The following is a 15473-nucleotide window of genomic DNA, read 5'->3' as shown; positions in this document are numbered from 1 at the left end:
ACAAATCTCCCTGTAGAGAGATTAGCTAGAAGAAGTTACTTTGTAGAGAGTTCAGCTACAAAGAAACCATCATGTAGAGAGTTCAGCTACAAACAAATCTCCCTGTAGAGAGATCAGCTAGAAGAAGTTACCTTGTACAGAGTTCAGCTTCAAACAAATCACCCTGTAGAAAGACCAGCTAGAAGAGGTCACCTTGTAGAGAGTTCAGTTACAAAGAAACCACCATGTAGAGAGCTCAGCTACAAACTAGTGACCTTTTAGAGACATCAGCTAGAAGAATTTACCTTGTAGAGAGTTCAGCTACAAAGAAACCATTATTTAAAGAGCTCAGCTGCAAACAAATCACCTATACAGAATTCAGCTACAAACAAATCACCATGTAGAGAGATCAGCTAGAAGAAGTTATCTTGTAGATAGTTCAGCTACAAACAAATCTATGGAATGCCGTTGTGGACAAAAATCCAATTTTAAGTTCTATATATCAATGTTTAAGTATTATATATTATTGTGTGTCAGTGTGCGTCAGCACACTGTGCATGTCCATTTTACTACATGTATATTACTGCTTTAACTATAAATTGTCTATCATGAATGTCCTTTTTTACTTTGAAAGTGTTACACTAATAGTCCATTTCATTAGTGCAACTTTTTGTTCATTTTTCACTTCAACTCTCAACTGTCCATTTCAATAGTCCAACTTTCTGTTCACTTTTCACTTCAACTCTCAATTGTCCATTTCAATAGTCCAACTTTTTGTTCACTTTTCACTTCAACTCTCAATTGTCCATTTCAATAGTCCAACTTTTTGTTCACTTTTCACTTCAACTTTCAACTTTCCATTTCAATAGTCCAACTTTTTGTTCACTTTTCACTTCAACTCTCAATTGTCCATTTCAATACACCAACTTTTTGTTCACTTTTCACTTCAACTCTCAATTGTCCATTTCAATAGTCCAACTTTTTGTTCACTTTTCACTTCAACTTTCAACTTTCCATTTCAATAGTCCAACTTTTTGTTCACTTTTCACTTCAACTTTCAACTTTCCATTTCAATAGTCCAACTTTTTGTTCACTTTTCACTTCAACTCTCAATTGTCCATTTCAATAGTCCAACTTTTTGTTCACTTTTCACTTCAACTCTCAATTGTCCATTTCAATACACCAACTTTTTGTTCACTTTTCACTTCAACTCTCAATTGTCCATTTCAATAGTCCAACTTTTTGTTCACTTTTCACTTCAACTCTCAATTATCCATTTCAATACACCAACTTTTTGTTCACTTTTCACTTCAACTCTCAATTGTCCATTTCAATAGTCCAACTTTTTGTTCACTTTTCACTTCAACTTTCAACTTTCCATTTCAATAGTCCAACTTTTTGTTCACTTTTCACTTCAACTCTCAATTGTCCATTTCAACAGTCCAACTTTTTGTTCACTTTTCACTTCAACTCTCAACTGTCCATTTCAATAGTCCAACTTTTTGTTCACTTTTCACTTCAACTCTCAATTGTCCATTTCAATAGTCCAACGTTTTGTTCACTTTTCACTTCAACTTTCAACTTTCCATTTCAATAGTCCAACTTTTTGTTCACTTTTCACTTCAACTCTCAATTGTCCATTTCAATAGTCCAACTTTTTGTTCACTTTTCACTTCAACTCTCAATTGTCCATTTCAATAGTCCAACTTTTTGTTCACTTTTCACTTCAACTCTCAATTGTCCATTTCGATAGTCCAACTTTTTGTTCACTTTTCACTTCAACTCTCAATTGTCCATTTCAACAGTCCAACTTTCTGTTCACTTTTCACTTCAACTCTCAACTGTCCATTTCAACAGTCCAACTTTTTGTTCACTTTTCACTTCAACTCTCAATTGTCCATTTCAATAGTCCAACTTTTTGTTCACTTTTCACTTCAACTCTCAATTGTCCATTTCAATAGTCCAACTTTTTGTTCACTTTTCACTTCAACTCTCAATTGTCCATTTCAATACACCAACTTTTTGTTCACTTTTCACTTCAACTCTCAATTGTCCATTTCAATAGTCCAACTTTTTGTTCACTTTTCACTTCAACTCTCAATTGTCCATTTCAATGTCCAACTTTTTGTTCACTTTTCACTTCAACTCTCAATTGTCCATTTCAATAGTCCAACTTTTTGTTCACTTTACACTTCAACTCTCAATTGTCCATTTCAATACACCAACTTTTTGTTCACTTTTCACTTCAACTCTCAATTGTCCATTTCAATAGTCCAACTTTTTGTTCACTTTTCACTTCAACTCTCAATTGTCCATTTCAATAGTCCAACTTTTTGTTCACTTTTCACTTCAACTCTCAATTGTCCATTTCGATAGTCCAACTTTTTGTTCACTTTTCACTTCAACTCTCAATTGTCCATTTCAACACTCCAACTTTTTGTTCACTTTTCACTTCAACTCTCAACTGTCCATTTCAACAGTCCAACTTTCAGTTCACTTTTCACTTCAACTCTCAATTGTCCATTTCAATAGTCCAACTTTTTGTTCACTTTTCACTTCAACTCTCAATTGTCCATTTCAATAGTCCAACTTTTTGTTCACTTTTCACTTCAACTCTCAATTGTCCATTTCAATACACCAACTTTTTGTTCACTTTTCACTTCAACTCTCAATTGTCCATTTCAATAGTCCAACTTTTTGTTCACTTTTCACTTCAACTCTCAATTGTCCATTTCAATGTCCAACTTTTTGTTAACTTTTCACTTCAACTCTCAATTGTCCATTTCAATAGTCCAACTTTTTGTTCACTTTACACTTCAACTCTCAATTGTCCATTTCAATACACCAACTTTTTGTTCACTTTTCACTTCAACTCTCAATTGTCCATTTCAATAGTCCAACTTTTTGTTCACTTTTCACTTCAACTCTCAATTGTCCATTTCAATAGTCCAACTTTTTGTTAACTTTTCACTTCAACTGTCAATTGTCCATTTCAATGGTCCAACTTTTTGTTCACTTTTCACTTCAACTCTCAATTGTCCATTTCAATGGTCCAACTTTTTGTTCACTTTTCACTTCAACTCTCAATTGTCCATTTCAATAGTCCAACTTTTTGTTCACTTTTCACTTCAACTCTCAATTGTCCATTTCAATGTCCAACTTTTTGTTCACTTTTCACTTCAACTCTCAATTGTCCATTTCAATAGTCCAACTTTTCACTTCAACTCTCAATTATTCATTTCACTAGTCCAACTTTTTGGTCAGTTTTCACTTTCAAGAGTCCAATTTCTTGTTTAGTTTTTTATTTTCATTTTAACTGACAACTTCTTGTCCATTTGACCAAGGGATCTGCAACCGGCTGATATCACCTTCAGAATTTCAAGGCCTCACGACAAGGATTTCAAGATTTCGGCATTATTTTATAGGTATTTCCAGAAGACCATGGAGAAAACAGTGAAGATTTCAAGATGTTAGTATATAGCTATCAAGATTTCATCCATGACCCCACACATTTCACTATTCTAATTTCTCGGTCATTGTGACGGCACGAATTATTGTGTGAATTGGATTTACAAATGAATTCTTAAATACCAAAACAAAGAGGTGTGTTTTGCAGAAACAAAGGGTTTACATTTGCTCAACAATGCTGGCGGAGCCTCCAGCCGAGGTGAATTATATATATATAGCTAAACTACAATGAAGTTCTGTGATTTCAATTGAAACTCCTCCTTTTGACCAATTTAACTTCATTAGTGGTAGTCTAGCTAAACGTACTATTGCTGTATCAACAATTATCATAGCAAAACCCCTGTATTCAGTAGCACTGCAGAGGCGTGCTGATTAATAAACTGCAATGGAACAGCCTTAACCATTGTAGAGACACAATTAGACTACAAATGATGCACAAAACAATCCACCAAATTGTAGATTTAAAATTACCTGATTATTTATCACTGGAATCACCAGAGGTCATGATTACAAACTCACAGTGCCATTTACAAGGATAGATTCATACAAGTTTAGTTACTTTCCAGCTACTGGAACATTATATGGAACAAACTGCTCAATAAAACTGCAATTGACATGTTTGCCAATTTAATTATGCAATGACGTTTGTAACACATATTGCATTTATACTCGCTTGCGAGGTTCTGCAATTATTACAATAATAAATTGAGATACTCTAATAGAGCAGTCACCCTTATAGAGCAGTCAGCTAGAAATAAATAACTCTATTAAAGCATTCAGCTAGGTTTGAAGTCACCCTGTAGAGAGTTCAGCTACACTATAATAAACCTCCTGTAGATACATAACAAGTCAGAGTCCAAGATTAAAAGTCATTCTGTAGAGAATTCAGCTAGGTTAAAAGTCATCCAATAGAGAGTTAAGCTTAAAGTCACCCTGTAGACAATTCAGGTAGGTTAATGGTCATCCTTTAAAAGCCATCCTGTATATATAGAGCTCAGCTAGGTTTAAAGCTATCCTGTATAGAACCCAGCTAGGTTAAAAGTCATCCTGTAAACAATTCGGCTAGGTTAATAACCATCCTATAGTTCAGCTAGGTTAAAAGTCACCCTGTAAACACTTCAGTTATGTTAAATGTCACTCTGTAGACAAATTAGTTAGATTAAATGTCATCCTTTAGAGAGAGTTCAGCTAGGTAAAAGTCACCTTGTAGAGAAGGTTAAATGTCATGCTTTAGAGGGTTCAGCTATAAATTAAAAGTCATCCTGTAGAGAGTTCAGCTAGTGTCATTCTGTAGAGAAGTTATAACAGCCACCCTGTATATAGAGGGTTGCCATTCTGTAGATACTTCAGCAAAGTGAAAAGTCATGTTGTAGATAGGTTTAAAAATCATCCTTTAGGGATTTTAAAAGCCATCCAGTAGCAGGTTCAGCTAGGTTAATAATCATCCTGTAGATAGTTCAGCTGCATAGATAAAAAGTCATTCTGTAGAGAGCTCAGATAAGTTAACAGTCACCCTGCAGAGGGTTCAACTAGTCATTCTGTAGATACTTCAGTTAGGTTAAAAGTCACCCTGTAAACAACTCAGTTAGGTTAAAATCATCATTTAGGGAGTTCAGCTATTTTAAAAGTCATCCAGTAGATAGGTTAAAAATCATCCTGTAGAGAGTTCAGCTAGGTTGAAAGTCATTCCCTAGAGATTCAGCTACATATTAGGTTAAAAGTCATCCTATAGAGACTTAAACTAGGTTGAAAGCCATCCTGTAAAGAGCTCAGCTAGGTTTAAATTAAATTCACCCTCTAGACAATTTAGCTAGGTTAATCATTTTTTAGAGAGAATTCAGCTAGGTATACAGTATACATATTGCATTGCCTTGAATAGTGGCAAGTTACACTTATATTTCTTTGCAGCAACTTTAGACCCAGGCCACTGGGTGTAAGTTGCTTCAGAAATTGTACTCTTTCTACCCCTTGTAATTATTATTGTAGATTATAATTTGTAAGTAATTATTGCTACCGCAGGTCTGTGATTTAATTGCTTAGAAGGTGAGTATGCCAATTTGCTGGTTGATCTGTATGCAGTCCTGTAAAGCATGGTTACCTCCCTCCCTCCACCATCTAACTTTGGAACACCCTCCAAGATCAAATTATTACATCACCAGACTTGGACAAATTCAAAGCACTTTTTAGAAAATTACTTATTTAACTAATCACTTGCATGTTTACATGTACCATATACTCAATTCTGCGTCCTGTACATTACAAATAAATAATTAATAAATATTATAGTACTTTTGTTACCATGGTTACCTGGAACTTAGCTGGTATTATTCTTGTGTTGTGCAATGTGTGGGGTTTGGCATATAACATTTTTGCATTACTGATGATACCGTTTGCATTGCCATCTGTCTGGCGTACAATTTTCCCATTAAGTACATAAAGCAAAGATTGGTGTAAAAGTCTTCCCTTTAGAGTAAAAGGGTAGCATAGTGTAAAATCTTTCCTTCAGACCAAAATACAATGTACCCTTTAAAATTAATACTCTTTTGTGTGCAGTCAAAGACGTTGTAGCAACTCATGATGAGCATTTGTATTATGACAAACACCTAACTATTCAGGGGCGGATCCGGGGGGTGGGCTTCAGCCCCCCTTTCACTTTTAGGCTTTACTTGATCAATATGCTGAGGATTATAATGAAATTTTGTCTTAGCATGATTATATGATCACTAATAATACAAATGCTCATAAACCCACCTTATAAACATCTTTCCAAGGCATTATTAGTGGATTTATGCTAAAGTTTATGCAACAATGGACCCCGATCAGCATCGGAGGTGTACAAGATCGAGATACTCTAATAGAGCAGTCAGCTAACTACTCTAATAGAACATTCACTGGAAGCATATAGTTGGTTCTGTTATAGAATTTTTACAAATCTGCCTGCACCTATGCATGCAGTGAAGTGTATTGAAAGGCTTGATTCATCTACTTGTGTAGCTAATATGTATGGCAAGATTTAATTCAGGTACACAATTTCCATTGAAAATGCTCTCGAAATCAATCTCGTATCATTCAAATTTCACTTTCAACATTATTATTCTAACATGCACCTATTGTTGTGCAATTGTGAGAGGATGCATCATGTGCTTGGTTGCTGTACCTATCCAAACTTTACAAAATGCTTCACAGAGCCATACCTATAATCTAAAGGCAGTATATATATAAATATCTACTGCCAGAAATATGTGGAAATGTCTCCAAATTGCAGTATTTTAACATCTATGTTTCAGAAATTTCCTGGGGGGCATGCCCCCAGACTGCTGTAGTTCCAGCATGCAAAGTTCGCACACCTCCACCCAAGAGATTAGTACCTTGACTTAGCCCCCCTCCCTTTATAAATCCCACTCCATATCTCTTGAATCAAGTTGTGGGACCTGTAATAGACTGTTGCTTGGATGTGGTTAGCTAACCCTGGTTTTATTCTTTTATTCTGGTTCCTCCTGGTCAAAACATATCAAAATATTTCGATCCTTTGAACAAAAATATTTGAAATATATGGACTCCCTCTGAAATATTTATCCCTCCTGCAAAATTTAGTAAAACTTTACTTGCACACATGCAAAGGGGATCAAGATAACCCAGTTGAAATAATTGATCCCCATGTTTACAAGCATTATCTTTGCACGTGCATGGTGCATGCTAATACTCCAGTTGCTTAAAAAAATGGAAAATACCCTAGCTCTTTTCAAAAAGTGTAAATGTGTAGCTAGCTATGCTGCAAGTGGGGGAAATCATAGCCTAGCTGTATTTTTAGACATTACTTTTAGCTATAAAATATTTCGAGGCAGCTAATTATTTGTTTCCAACTCTTAGAAGTAATACAATAGGTCCTCCAGTTTTCTCAAGAAAATTCTAAAGTGAAGTTGGCCAATTGCTATTGGTCCCCACAAGCCTTGTTTTAATTTTCCCAAGTGAATTAAATATTTGTTCCTGGGCCGGATTTGTATTCAAAGGGGAATCAATTATTCCTTCACAGCATAAGTTTATATACATAGTTTATTTTCATTGTAGCTACAACTTCATGTTTGTTACACTGTAAAGTCTTTAATAAATAAATAAACAATACGCATATGTATTTACAATATGTACATTTGTATGCGTATGCAGTTGTATGTAAAATATGTACATTTTTTCTCTTATAGAAGTTGTAGCTACATTAATAACAATTGACTTATTTCAATGGTGACTACTTCAAGAAATGAATCCAGGGATTTCCAAGAATGCCGGGTTGTAGCTACCATTATATTGCTTCATGCAGGACAGAGAAGTTCGAGAACCATTACCACCAATCAACATGCACCTACATACGTATACTCAGAAGTAGAGGGACACGGAGAATGGACAAAGGTGACTGTTGCGGTTGGGTAGAGGCTCAGGACGATGTTGAACAGTACAAAATCAAGTTTGCTGCCCTATCCATAGTCCAGTTGCGCTTACATTACTGAAGGCATCAGTCAGTTAGCTATAGTTAGCCATGCAGTTAGTAGAAAATTGCCCATGCAATTATTATAATTTTAAACAAATTAACAGAAACTGGTTGGAAGGGTTCAGAGTTACTTATGGGATTGTCTCTAACGTACAAAACTTGGGGCCGGGGCTTTGACCATGTGTAACATTTTGAGCAAGAAACCCCAATCCATCATATACTGGCAGAGGAACGTTAGAATATTTTTTTCTAACTTTTTTTGCATTTATTTATCAGGGCTGTGACAGTTATTAGTTATGATTAAATTAAAATAGAAAAGACTGAACATGTATGCTGATTTACACCAACAAAAACAATTTATCAGGCTTATCCTTAAGTGTGCCAATGGGATGGCACTGCTGAGCAGTGCAAGCTATCGATCAAATTCATCAGCTGTGGAGGAATCTTAATAGTGCTGTATCTCTGTGGTGGCTGCTCTATTAGAGTATCCCAGCATCATAAACATTTGGCATGGGTGATTTGGGGTGGATCTGCATGCCAAAGTAGGCTGGCAAATGAAAATTCTTTCCTAGGGCAATCCGACTATGGAATCACCTATACCGATCACCTTATGGAAACTGATAATGTCGATACTTACTATTATAGTTACTTACATGTAATTTATTAAGTTTATTAACGTTTAGTTTGTTAACCAATCATGTATATTATACTCGTGATTTAGGTTTATACATTATACAATAATGATGATAATAAATCCAAGTTGATGAGTTCAAACGTCAATGTAATAATCAGGGGCAGATCTGGGGGGGGAGGGGGGTTTGGGGGCTGAAGCCCCCCCCCCCCCCCCCCCCTTCACTTTTAGGCTTTACTTAATCAATATACTGAGTATTATAATGAAATTTTGTCTTAGCATAATTATATGATCACTAATAATACAAATACTCATAAAATCACCTTATAAGCATTTTGTCAAGGTATTATCAGTGGATTTATGCTAAAGTTTATGCAACAAGGACCCCGCCATTACACTGTTTTCATCAATAATGATGGTTTTCATTCTTGTTGAGAGAATTCTAAAACCATTTTTCAGGTGTATAATATTTCTTGGTCAAACTAGAGAAATGCTTGGTCACTTTTGGGATGCATTCTAGCTATATATACCAAGCTTTCTAGCCGCTATTGTCATATTATTATATCTGACAGCTGCAGCCTCCAAACATTATAGTAAGCCACTATCGCAGTTCCACTTTAGATACTCCAGTGGCCATGGGTAGCTATAGTAGCTACTGATTATTTTAGATGGCATATTGTATGGAAAATATGGCTACAATCTTTGATACAACATTAAAGTTTTAAAATGACAATGTTACATTGCTCACACATTCTCAAATAATAAATGCGTTTGTATTAGAAAAATGTTCAGTCATGTCTAATTGTGTAATCTAACACAGCTCCTAACAAATTCCCAAGTAGAGATGTACAATGATGTTCCCATATCACCATCTAAATCATCAAGGGGATCATTGCTGAAAACAGATTGCAAGACAACTACTTCTTCTGGTTCCAATGGACAGAGTACCCTAGGAACCTCAACAGTGACATCATCATCACCGTCCACCACAGGTGGGCCACTCCAATCAATCCCAAAGTCAATGGCTTCATCCTATGGAAGACAGAATTTGTTTGTAAAGTAGCATCCAAGTACTTGGGCCTCAATTATGTGAAATGTATACAGGCAGACAATAACGCATATGAAGATAAACTATTGTTAGCATAAGTTATGTAGTATACCTATACTCACTTCAGTTAATTCTTCAAAGTTGTACACTCCTGATGCAGCTGTTGAATCACTAGTCATAAGCATGCCCTGCAACCACAATTGCAGTGGTGAATGGTTTCTTTGAGTCCTTAGTCTGTGGCGATTGTAGGCTAGACGAAATACATCTAAATTGGCATTTATGTGTGGCAAAAAGGCATAATGTAATGCAAACAAATCTATTTCATCACTAGGATGTAACAGTCCACAATCTTCTAGGTTGTAGAAGAGATAATAAAACACAGATATGCACCCAGAAAACAAGTCCCTCCAGAAGCGTTCAATGCGTTGATTATGAACGCTCCTACCAGTGATAAAACTTCCACGCCCAGGGCCACGTTGAGGATGCCTCAGCATGTACTCTGAGACCAGGGTGTTTTCCCCACCGCAGTCAGACCGGATTCTTGATGGTAAGCCGTACGATTGTACACCATTCAGAAAACACTGTAATACAGTTACTGCCCGATTGTTGTCACTGGCATGTAGAAAAACTGGGATACGTGAATATCCATCAATCCCACCATGGATAACTATTCTCCATCTTATCAGCTTGTGGTTTCCATCAATATGCCACAAACTGTTTGGCCCTTGGACTCTATATTCACGTCGATGTAAAATGTTACGAGTTCTCAGAGCTATTCCCTGAGGATCAATTCTTGCCATGGTGTCCCTGACTCTCCGTCTCTGTATGCGTAGATTACATGATTGTAGATAGCCTGCAAGGGTGTTTTGACCTGCATTAGGAAAGGTAGCGACAAACCTAGATACCAAGGTATCCAAATCTTCATCACTTATGTCACTGAAATTAATAAACTCCTGCAGTTGATACCTTAGAATCCTTCTTCTTATAGTTCGAGGAGAACATCCATATAGCTTGGAGATTTCAACCTGGGTAAATTGTAGGTTTAAAAGACTTTGCAGTTCTTGTTGGGTGATCACAATTTCAGGTCTTCCTTTGCGCCTTAATTGTCTCTGCACTTCGTCCTCCGCTGCATTTAACTCCGTCAAAACAGTTTTGACACTCTCAATTACTTGAGCTATGCCTGGAAATTCCACAGAGAGCAGTGGCTGCAAGACGACCAGCCTTTGCAACATATTTTCAATACCCAAAATAGCGTCATTGTAGTAATCAATACTAGTTGTCCCAGAGTTTGTCCCAGTAGCTGCGGGGCTGGAAATTCTATTAGCTAGTGAGTGCAAAGCCGCCTGTACTTCCTGCAGCAATTCACCAGTATTTACAGTCTCCATTTTTAACGCAACATCCGTAAACTATAACCGAGACTATGCATATAACTATAAAAAGTCGCGGCGGGCGCTTGCTTATTTTGACAGTCGTGGTGTAGCTATTCAAGATTAGTAGTGTGAAATAGTGAGTGATGGAGTTCTTGTCGGAGAGGCGTAGGAGATCTATCCAGGATGCGATCGATATCCTTCAGCATGGATTGGCTGCACGTCCGAATGGTGATGACCTTGGTGAGTCTCACATATAACTGAGCTATCTAACAGCCATATAATATGTGCAAATTTTAGGAAGTCAGAGACTGGGAGCGAGGACGGAAGAAAGGGCCAATGAGCCTTTTAGCTTTGACAGAAACTGCAGTGATCAGCCGCAAACATCCAGCCATAACACGAGCCGCCAACGTGACACCAACACACCTCTGAGCAGTGCAGCAGCAAGTGATCGGCTATCCAGCGAGAGTGGTAGAGGTGCGTATACTTTAAATAAATTTGCTGTGTCACGTATCTGTCTAGCTACTGTGTGTGTGTCGGGCAATGAGTGTTCCATTATTCCGCCAGTAGCTGAGCCGGCCTAGAGTTATAATATCAACCGGCCGCGTAGCTAGCATTATTTTTCCAGCTAGTCCGGTTGAAATTTCCTTTCTGCAGTTATTTTAAACTCTACTGTGACCCTCCATCGTTTTTTTCCTGGGAATATGGTTAGCTACCTGCTGCGCTGACCGCTTCCCAGCATAAAGGTGCAGATTTTGCATTAATTTTGACTCATGATCACGTGTCATGGTATAATAAAGCTGGCACAAATCCGGCTTTGTGTTAAGTTCTGCGTGGTGCTTGAAAGATGACCATTTTGCTGCTTTTAGCTGTACAGTTTTCTATGGGGCAGGACAGGAAGCAGGAAATTTAGCTATTTGGTGCCAGTTAGCTAAACATTGGTCAATAAGGGGATTGTCACAGGAGATTTTACACACTAAATATTTGAGGTAGACTTATAGCCAGAGCCCTCATGCTTATGTAGTGCTGTTCAGAATGCATGAGCATGTCAACAAAAAAAATATCAAGTTCTTTGGCAACATGCAAGTATAGTTGACACATTTTGTGATTTGCAGTAATGAAAGGAAAGGTGTCAATGGAGAAGGCTGCCACCTCATCAAATTTAGAGAGTGTGTTACTTGCAAATTTGTCTGAGTCAGCATTACACTACTCTTTTGACCTCCTATTGTATTATAAGCTATCAGGGATAATGGAGGTTTTGTATCCTTTCACAGACCATGCAGTAACCAGCTTCACATATACACATACCTTCAATAGGTAGAATCAACACAAAAGTGTGGCTAAAACAGCTTCAGGTAGGTTGTTGCAAAATTTTAAGTTTATTTAAATTCAGTGGAATTATCTACTAGCTAAAACTTGCTGATTGAACAACTTCTTAGGAATCATTGTAAGTTACTTGTTATTAGAACTTTTTGGCCTTTCCTGTGTGTCAAATTTGGTGCTCCTAGCTATTATTGCAAGCTTACAAGTTCTAATGTTAGAGCTCTAGTTGTTGTTGCTTATGCACAAAATGATATATCCACCAAGACTGAGGAACTTAATTGCACACGTGTGTCATGTTCTGTTATTACTCAATTTCTTTAAATTGTTGTATTATTGCTATAGTAAGACGGCAGAGACTGGAGGGTGCTTATGGCCAGGCTATGGCTGCACTGAGAGACGCAAGAACTGGATCGATCGCTGTGGAGCAACGACATAATTTTGGAGGAAAACGACGTAGTGGTGCTGCTGCTGCTTTGAGGCAGGCTAAACGGCCAAAGCTCAGCACCTGGACACACAAATACTATTGTCTCGCTGAGACTGATGAGGACAGGGTGCCATCAAGTAGCTTAAGAAAGAATGAGCTGGTCCTTGCTGGCCTTGGCGAGAGAAGCGTGACAATATCTGATGTGAAGTGTACACCACAGGAGTTTCAGGAGGCACTGCTAACTGAATTTCCTAAACTTCGACAGGGCGGAGGGTTCGAACTGCTGAAGTGTGCAGCAAGCACCTGGCAGTTAGAGCTCATACCATTCAAAATCAGCAATTCGCTGAGGCTTCTGAAATCTTGGATAGGGACTGCCAGGATATACATCAGGCCTATCCAACTCAATTTGGACCTAACTCCTACGGAGGAAGTTGAAGAAGAGGTGGGAAAATGTCATGTTTAGTTAGAGTAACCAAGCAATATTCTGCATGCTCCTATCAGGTGCAGAGTATACGACAGAAGTGTCTCCAGTGCCAGGAGCTGATACCAATAGCAGAGCTGCGTGAGCATCTGGAGGTATGCAGGCCCAGGTGAGCACATGCATAAAATACATTACAGCTTGTACAAAATCTTGAAAGTTTAGTCAATCCACTTTGATCAAATTGACACCTCTTAATAATACTACAACTGCATGCAGCATTGAATTTATATGGACAAGCTATAGCTTGGTATTGTGTGTTGAATTAGTACTCACTATATGCTTTACTGATCAGTACTATTATGTTGTGTGTTATTTCTGTAATCATAAATAGCAAATAAAGTTTATTTCAAATTTCAGCCCCTCAATGTAGTGTATTGAATTGTTCATAATGCATGTTCAGTACAGAATGCAGGCATTCTAATTCAATGCTGAGGCATGAGTCGTGTGTCCTACACAAGTATAAGGTACCATGGCTCCTTTGTCTGGCTGCTAACATCAAAGGACATTTCTGATAATAGCTACTTTTAAACTGTGGATCCAGGAAAACACACACCAACCATGCCCAGCTAGACAGAACTGTATAATTATATTACAAGCACGGTCCATTGCACATGCACAGAGTGCTACTTAATGCCTTTGTTTTAGTAGGGAGTCAGAGGAGTCATCAGAGAATGGCGACAGCTACCGTGATCCATGGTCACCACCACCTGGTCCAATAAATTTGGACTCAGATACTGAGGTACATCTTTGTGTGTGTGTGTGTGTGTGTGTGTGTGTGTGTGTGTGTGTGTGTGTGTGTGTGTGTGTGTGTGTGTGCGTACACTATAATATGCTTATATTTTTTACAGAGTGAACATGAAGATTTAGAAGTGCTCGGGCAGGACTCAGTGGTGGGTGCAGTATCAGATGATTCTGCAATGGCAGTTGCTCAGCCTGTGGATGTATCCCCTGACCAAGACCAAGACCCTCAATTGTAAGATGATACAGTATGAATGCTTGATAAATATAGTTTGAATAAGTCCCTATGATATTGTGGAAAAGGTCTATTCAACTGAATTTTTCTAATTGATTTACTGACTCACTGCCTACCTGCAGCTATTCTAGTTGACATTAATAACTTGCAGTTACGACTATACTTGAAGTTGAATGTCAACCGGTACAGTATAGCTGCTGGTGTAGATTACCTCCCTTGTATTTTTTTTTTTATTATTAACACTTTACAGTGAGGTATATATCATTGCTTTTTATTTTACCGTACACCTGTAAATTCAGCTCATACAATCATTCTCCATTGATAGGACTGGAGATAATGCCCATCCACTGCTGTCAGTAATAGGGCAGCTAACACAAATGATGAGCGATGAGGACTTCACACTCAGAATCAGAAGGTCCAGTGTGCTGGAGGATGCACTACTGAGTGTCAGAAGAAGGACTTTTAGTCCATACAAAAAGTTGACTGTGAGTAGTGATATAGCTAGCTTATACACTGTAGTATTGATATTTGTGTGGTGCACAAAAAAGAAAGCAGTCACATATTGTGAAAAGGGATATGGCCTTCAAGAAGCCAAGCTTTGAAATGCATCTAATATAGCTATACTAGTTGGTATTACTTTCTGTGGATGCTTTAAACGGTACAAAAGTAAAGCATATCAGTGATCATGGAGGCTTCCAACTTGTCATTACAAAAGTATATATCAACCAGAAACCGGCCTCACATTACCTTCATGGTGCCATGGTACATAGTATTGGCTAGGTAACATCAAGCCCAAAAGTGTTTCCAAATTGGTGAAAATTGTTGCTACGGAATTTTAGTATCAATGGAACTCTCTCCTGACTGACTGTCTGACTGATTGGCCCAGTGATTCCTTCAGACAAGGGTAACTCAATAACATAGGCTTCAGTTGGTGCCTGTTGGCATGCCGAAGTGTGTACAGTACAATGCATGCATCATTAACTTTCCCAATTTATGCTTGTAGAAAATGTAAGGTTTCAATTCCCAGTATCATGGCTTCTCAGTGAACCGCCTATATATTTTCTGCAACAACTGAATTTATTGCAGAGGTGCTTGCCATACCAATTCATTTGCAACCTTGCGTATAACAGTCTGGACATATATCTGGTAATGCTTTGACGGTAGCAGCACATATAAAAGGTGTTTTGGCAACAGTGTTTATGTGGTAGCTATGTGTGGGTTCACCGGTAAAAATTATGATACAGAAACGTAAACAAACAATTGCAAGTACAAGTAACCGGCAGGATTTGTTTTATT

At 37.7% G+C, this 15473-nt stretch overlaps 2 protein-coding genes across 2 annotated transcripts; one reads left to right on the top strand and one right to left on the bottom strand.

The window, feature by feature from the left end:
* The first annotated feature begins 5755 nt into the window (after positions 1 to 5755).
* Positions 5756 to 14779, top strand: LOC136247912 (uncharacterized). The gene is made up of 7 exons (XM_066039732.1): positions 5756 to 7851; positions 12642 to 13165; positions 13225 to 13313; positions 13853 to 13943; positions 14053 to 14177; positions 14503 to 14662; positions 14726 to 14779. The coding sequence occupies exons 1-7, from the start codon at positions 7725 to 7727 to the stop codon at positions 14777 to 14779; spliced, it is 1170 nt and encodes a 389-aa protein (XP_065895804.1). The 5' UTR covers positions 5756 to 7724.
* On the bottom strand, positions 9246 to 10949 carry LOC136246799 (uncharacterized). Its single transcript, XM_066038358.1, has 2 exons — positions 9732 to 10949; positions 9246 to 9593 (listed from the first exon to the last, which is right to left on the bottom strand). The coding sequence occupies exons 1-2, from the start codon at positions 10839 to 10841 to the stop codon at positions 9360 to 9362; spliced, it is 1344 nt and encodes a 447-aa protein (XP_065894430.1). The 5' UTR covers positions 10842 to 10949; the 3' UTR covers positions 9246 to 9359.
* Positions 14780 to 15473: the final 694 nt, after the last annotated feature.

This window comes from Dysidea avara, chromosome 2 (genome assembly GCF_963678975.1).
Source record: "Dysidea avara chromosome 2, odDysAvar1.4, whole genome shotgun sequence".
Classification (NCBI taxonomy): domain Eukaryota; kingdom Metazoa; phylum Porifera; class Demospongiae; order Dictyoceratida; family Dysideidae; genus Dysidea; species Dysidea avara.
This window is presented reverse-complemented; position numbering and strand designations above follow the sequence as displayed.

What these genes read in the sequence shown, in the direction of transcription:
- LOC136247912 (XM_066039732.1), top strand. Translation starts at nt 7,725, where the DNA reads ATGCCGGGTTGTAGCTACCATTATATTGCTTCATGCAGGACAGAGAAG. An exon ending in ATTTGGACTCAGATACTGAG is followed by an intron (nt 13,944 to 14,052) that starts GTACATCTTTGT and finishes TATTTTTTACAG; the next exon opens with AGTGAACATGAAGATTTAGA. An exon ending in GTCCATACAAAAAGTTGACT is followed by an intron (nt 14,663 to 14,725) that starts GTGAGTAGTGAT and finishes TGCACAAAAAAG; the next exon opens with AAAGCAGTCACATATTGTGA.
- LOC136246799 (XM_066038358.1), bottom strand. Translation starts at nt 10,841, where the DNA reads ATGTTGCAAAGGCTGGTCGTCTTGCAGCCACTGCTCTCTGTGGAATTT. An exon ending in ACTTTGAAGAATTAACTGAA is followed by an intron (nt 9,594 to 9,731) that starts GTGAGTATAGGT and finishes TGTCTTCCATAG; the next exon opens with GATGAAGCCATTGACTTTGG.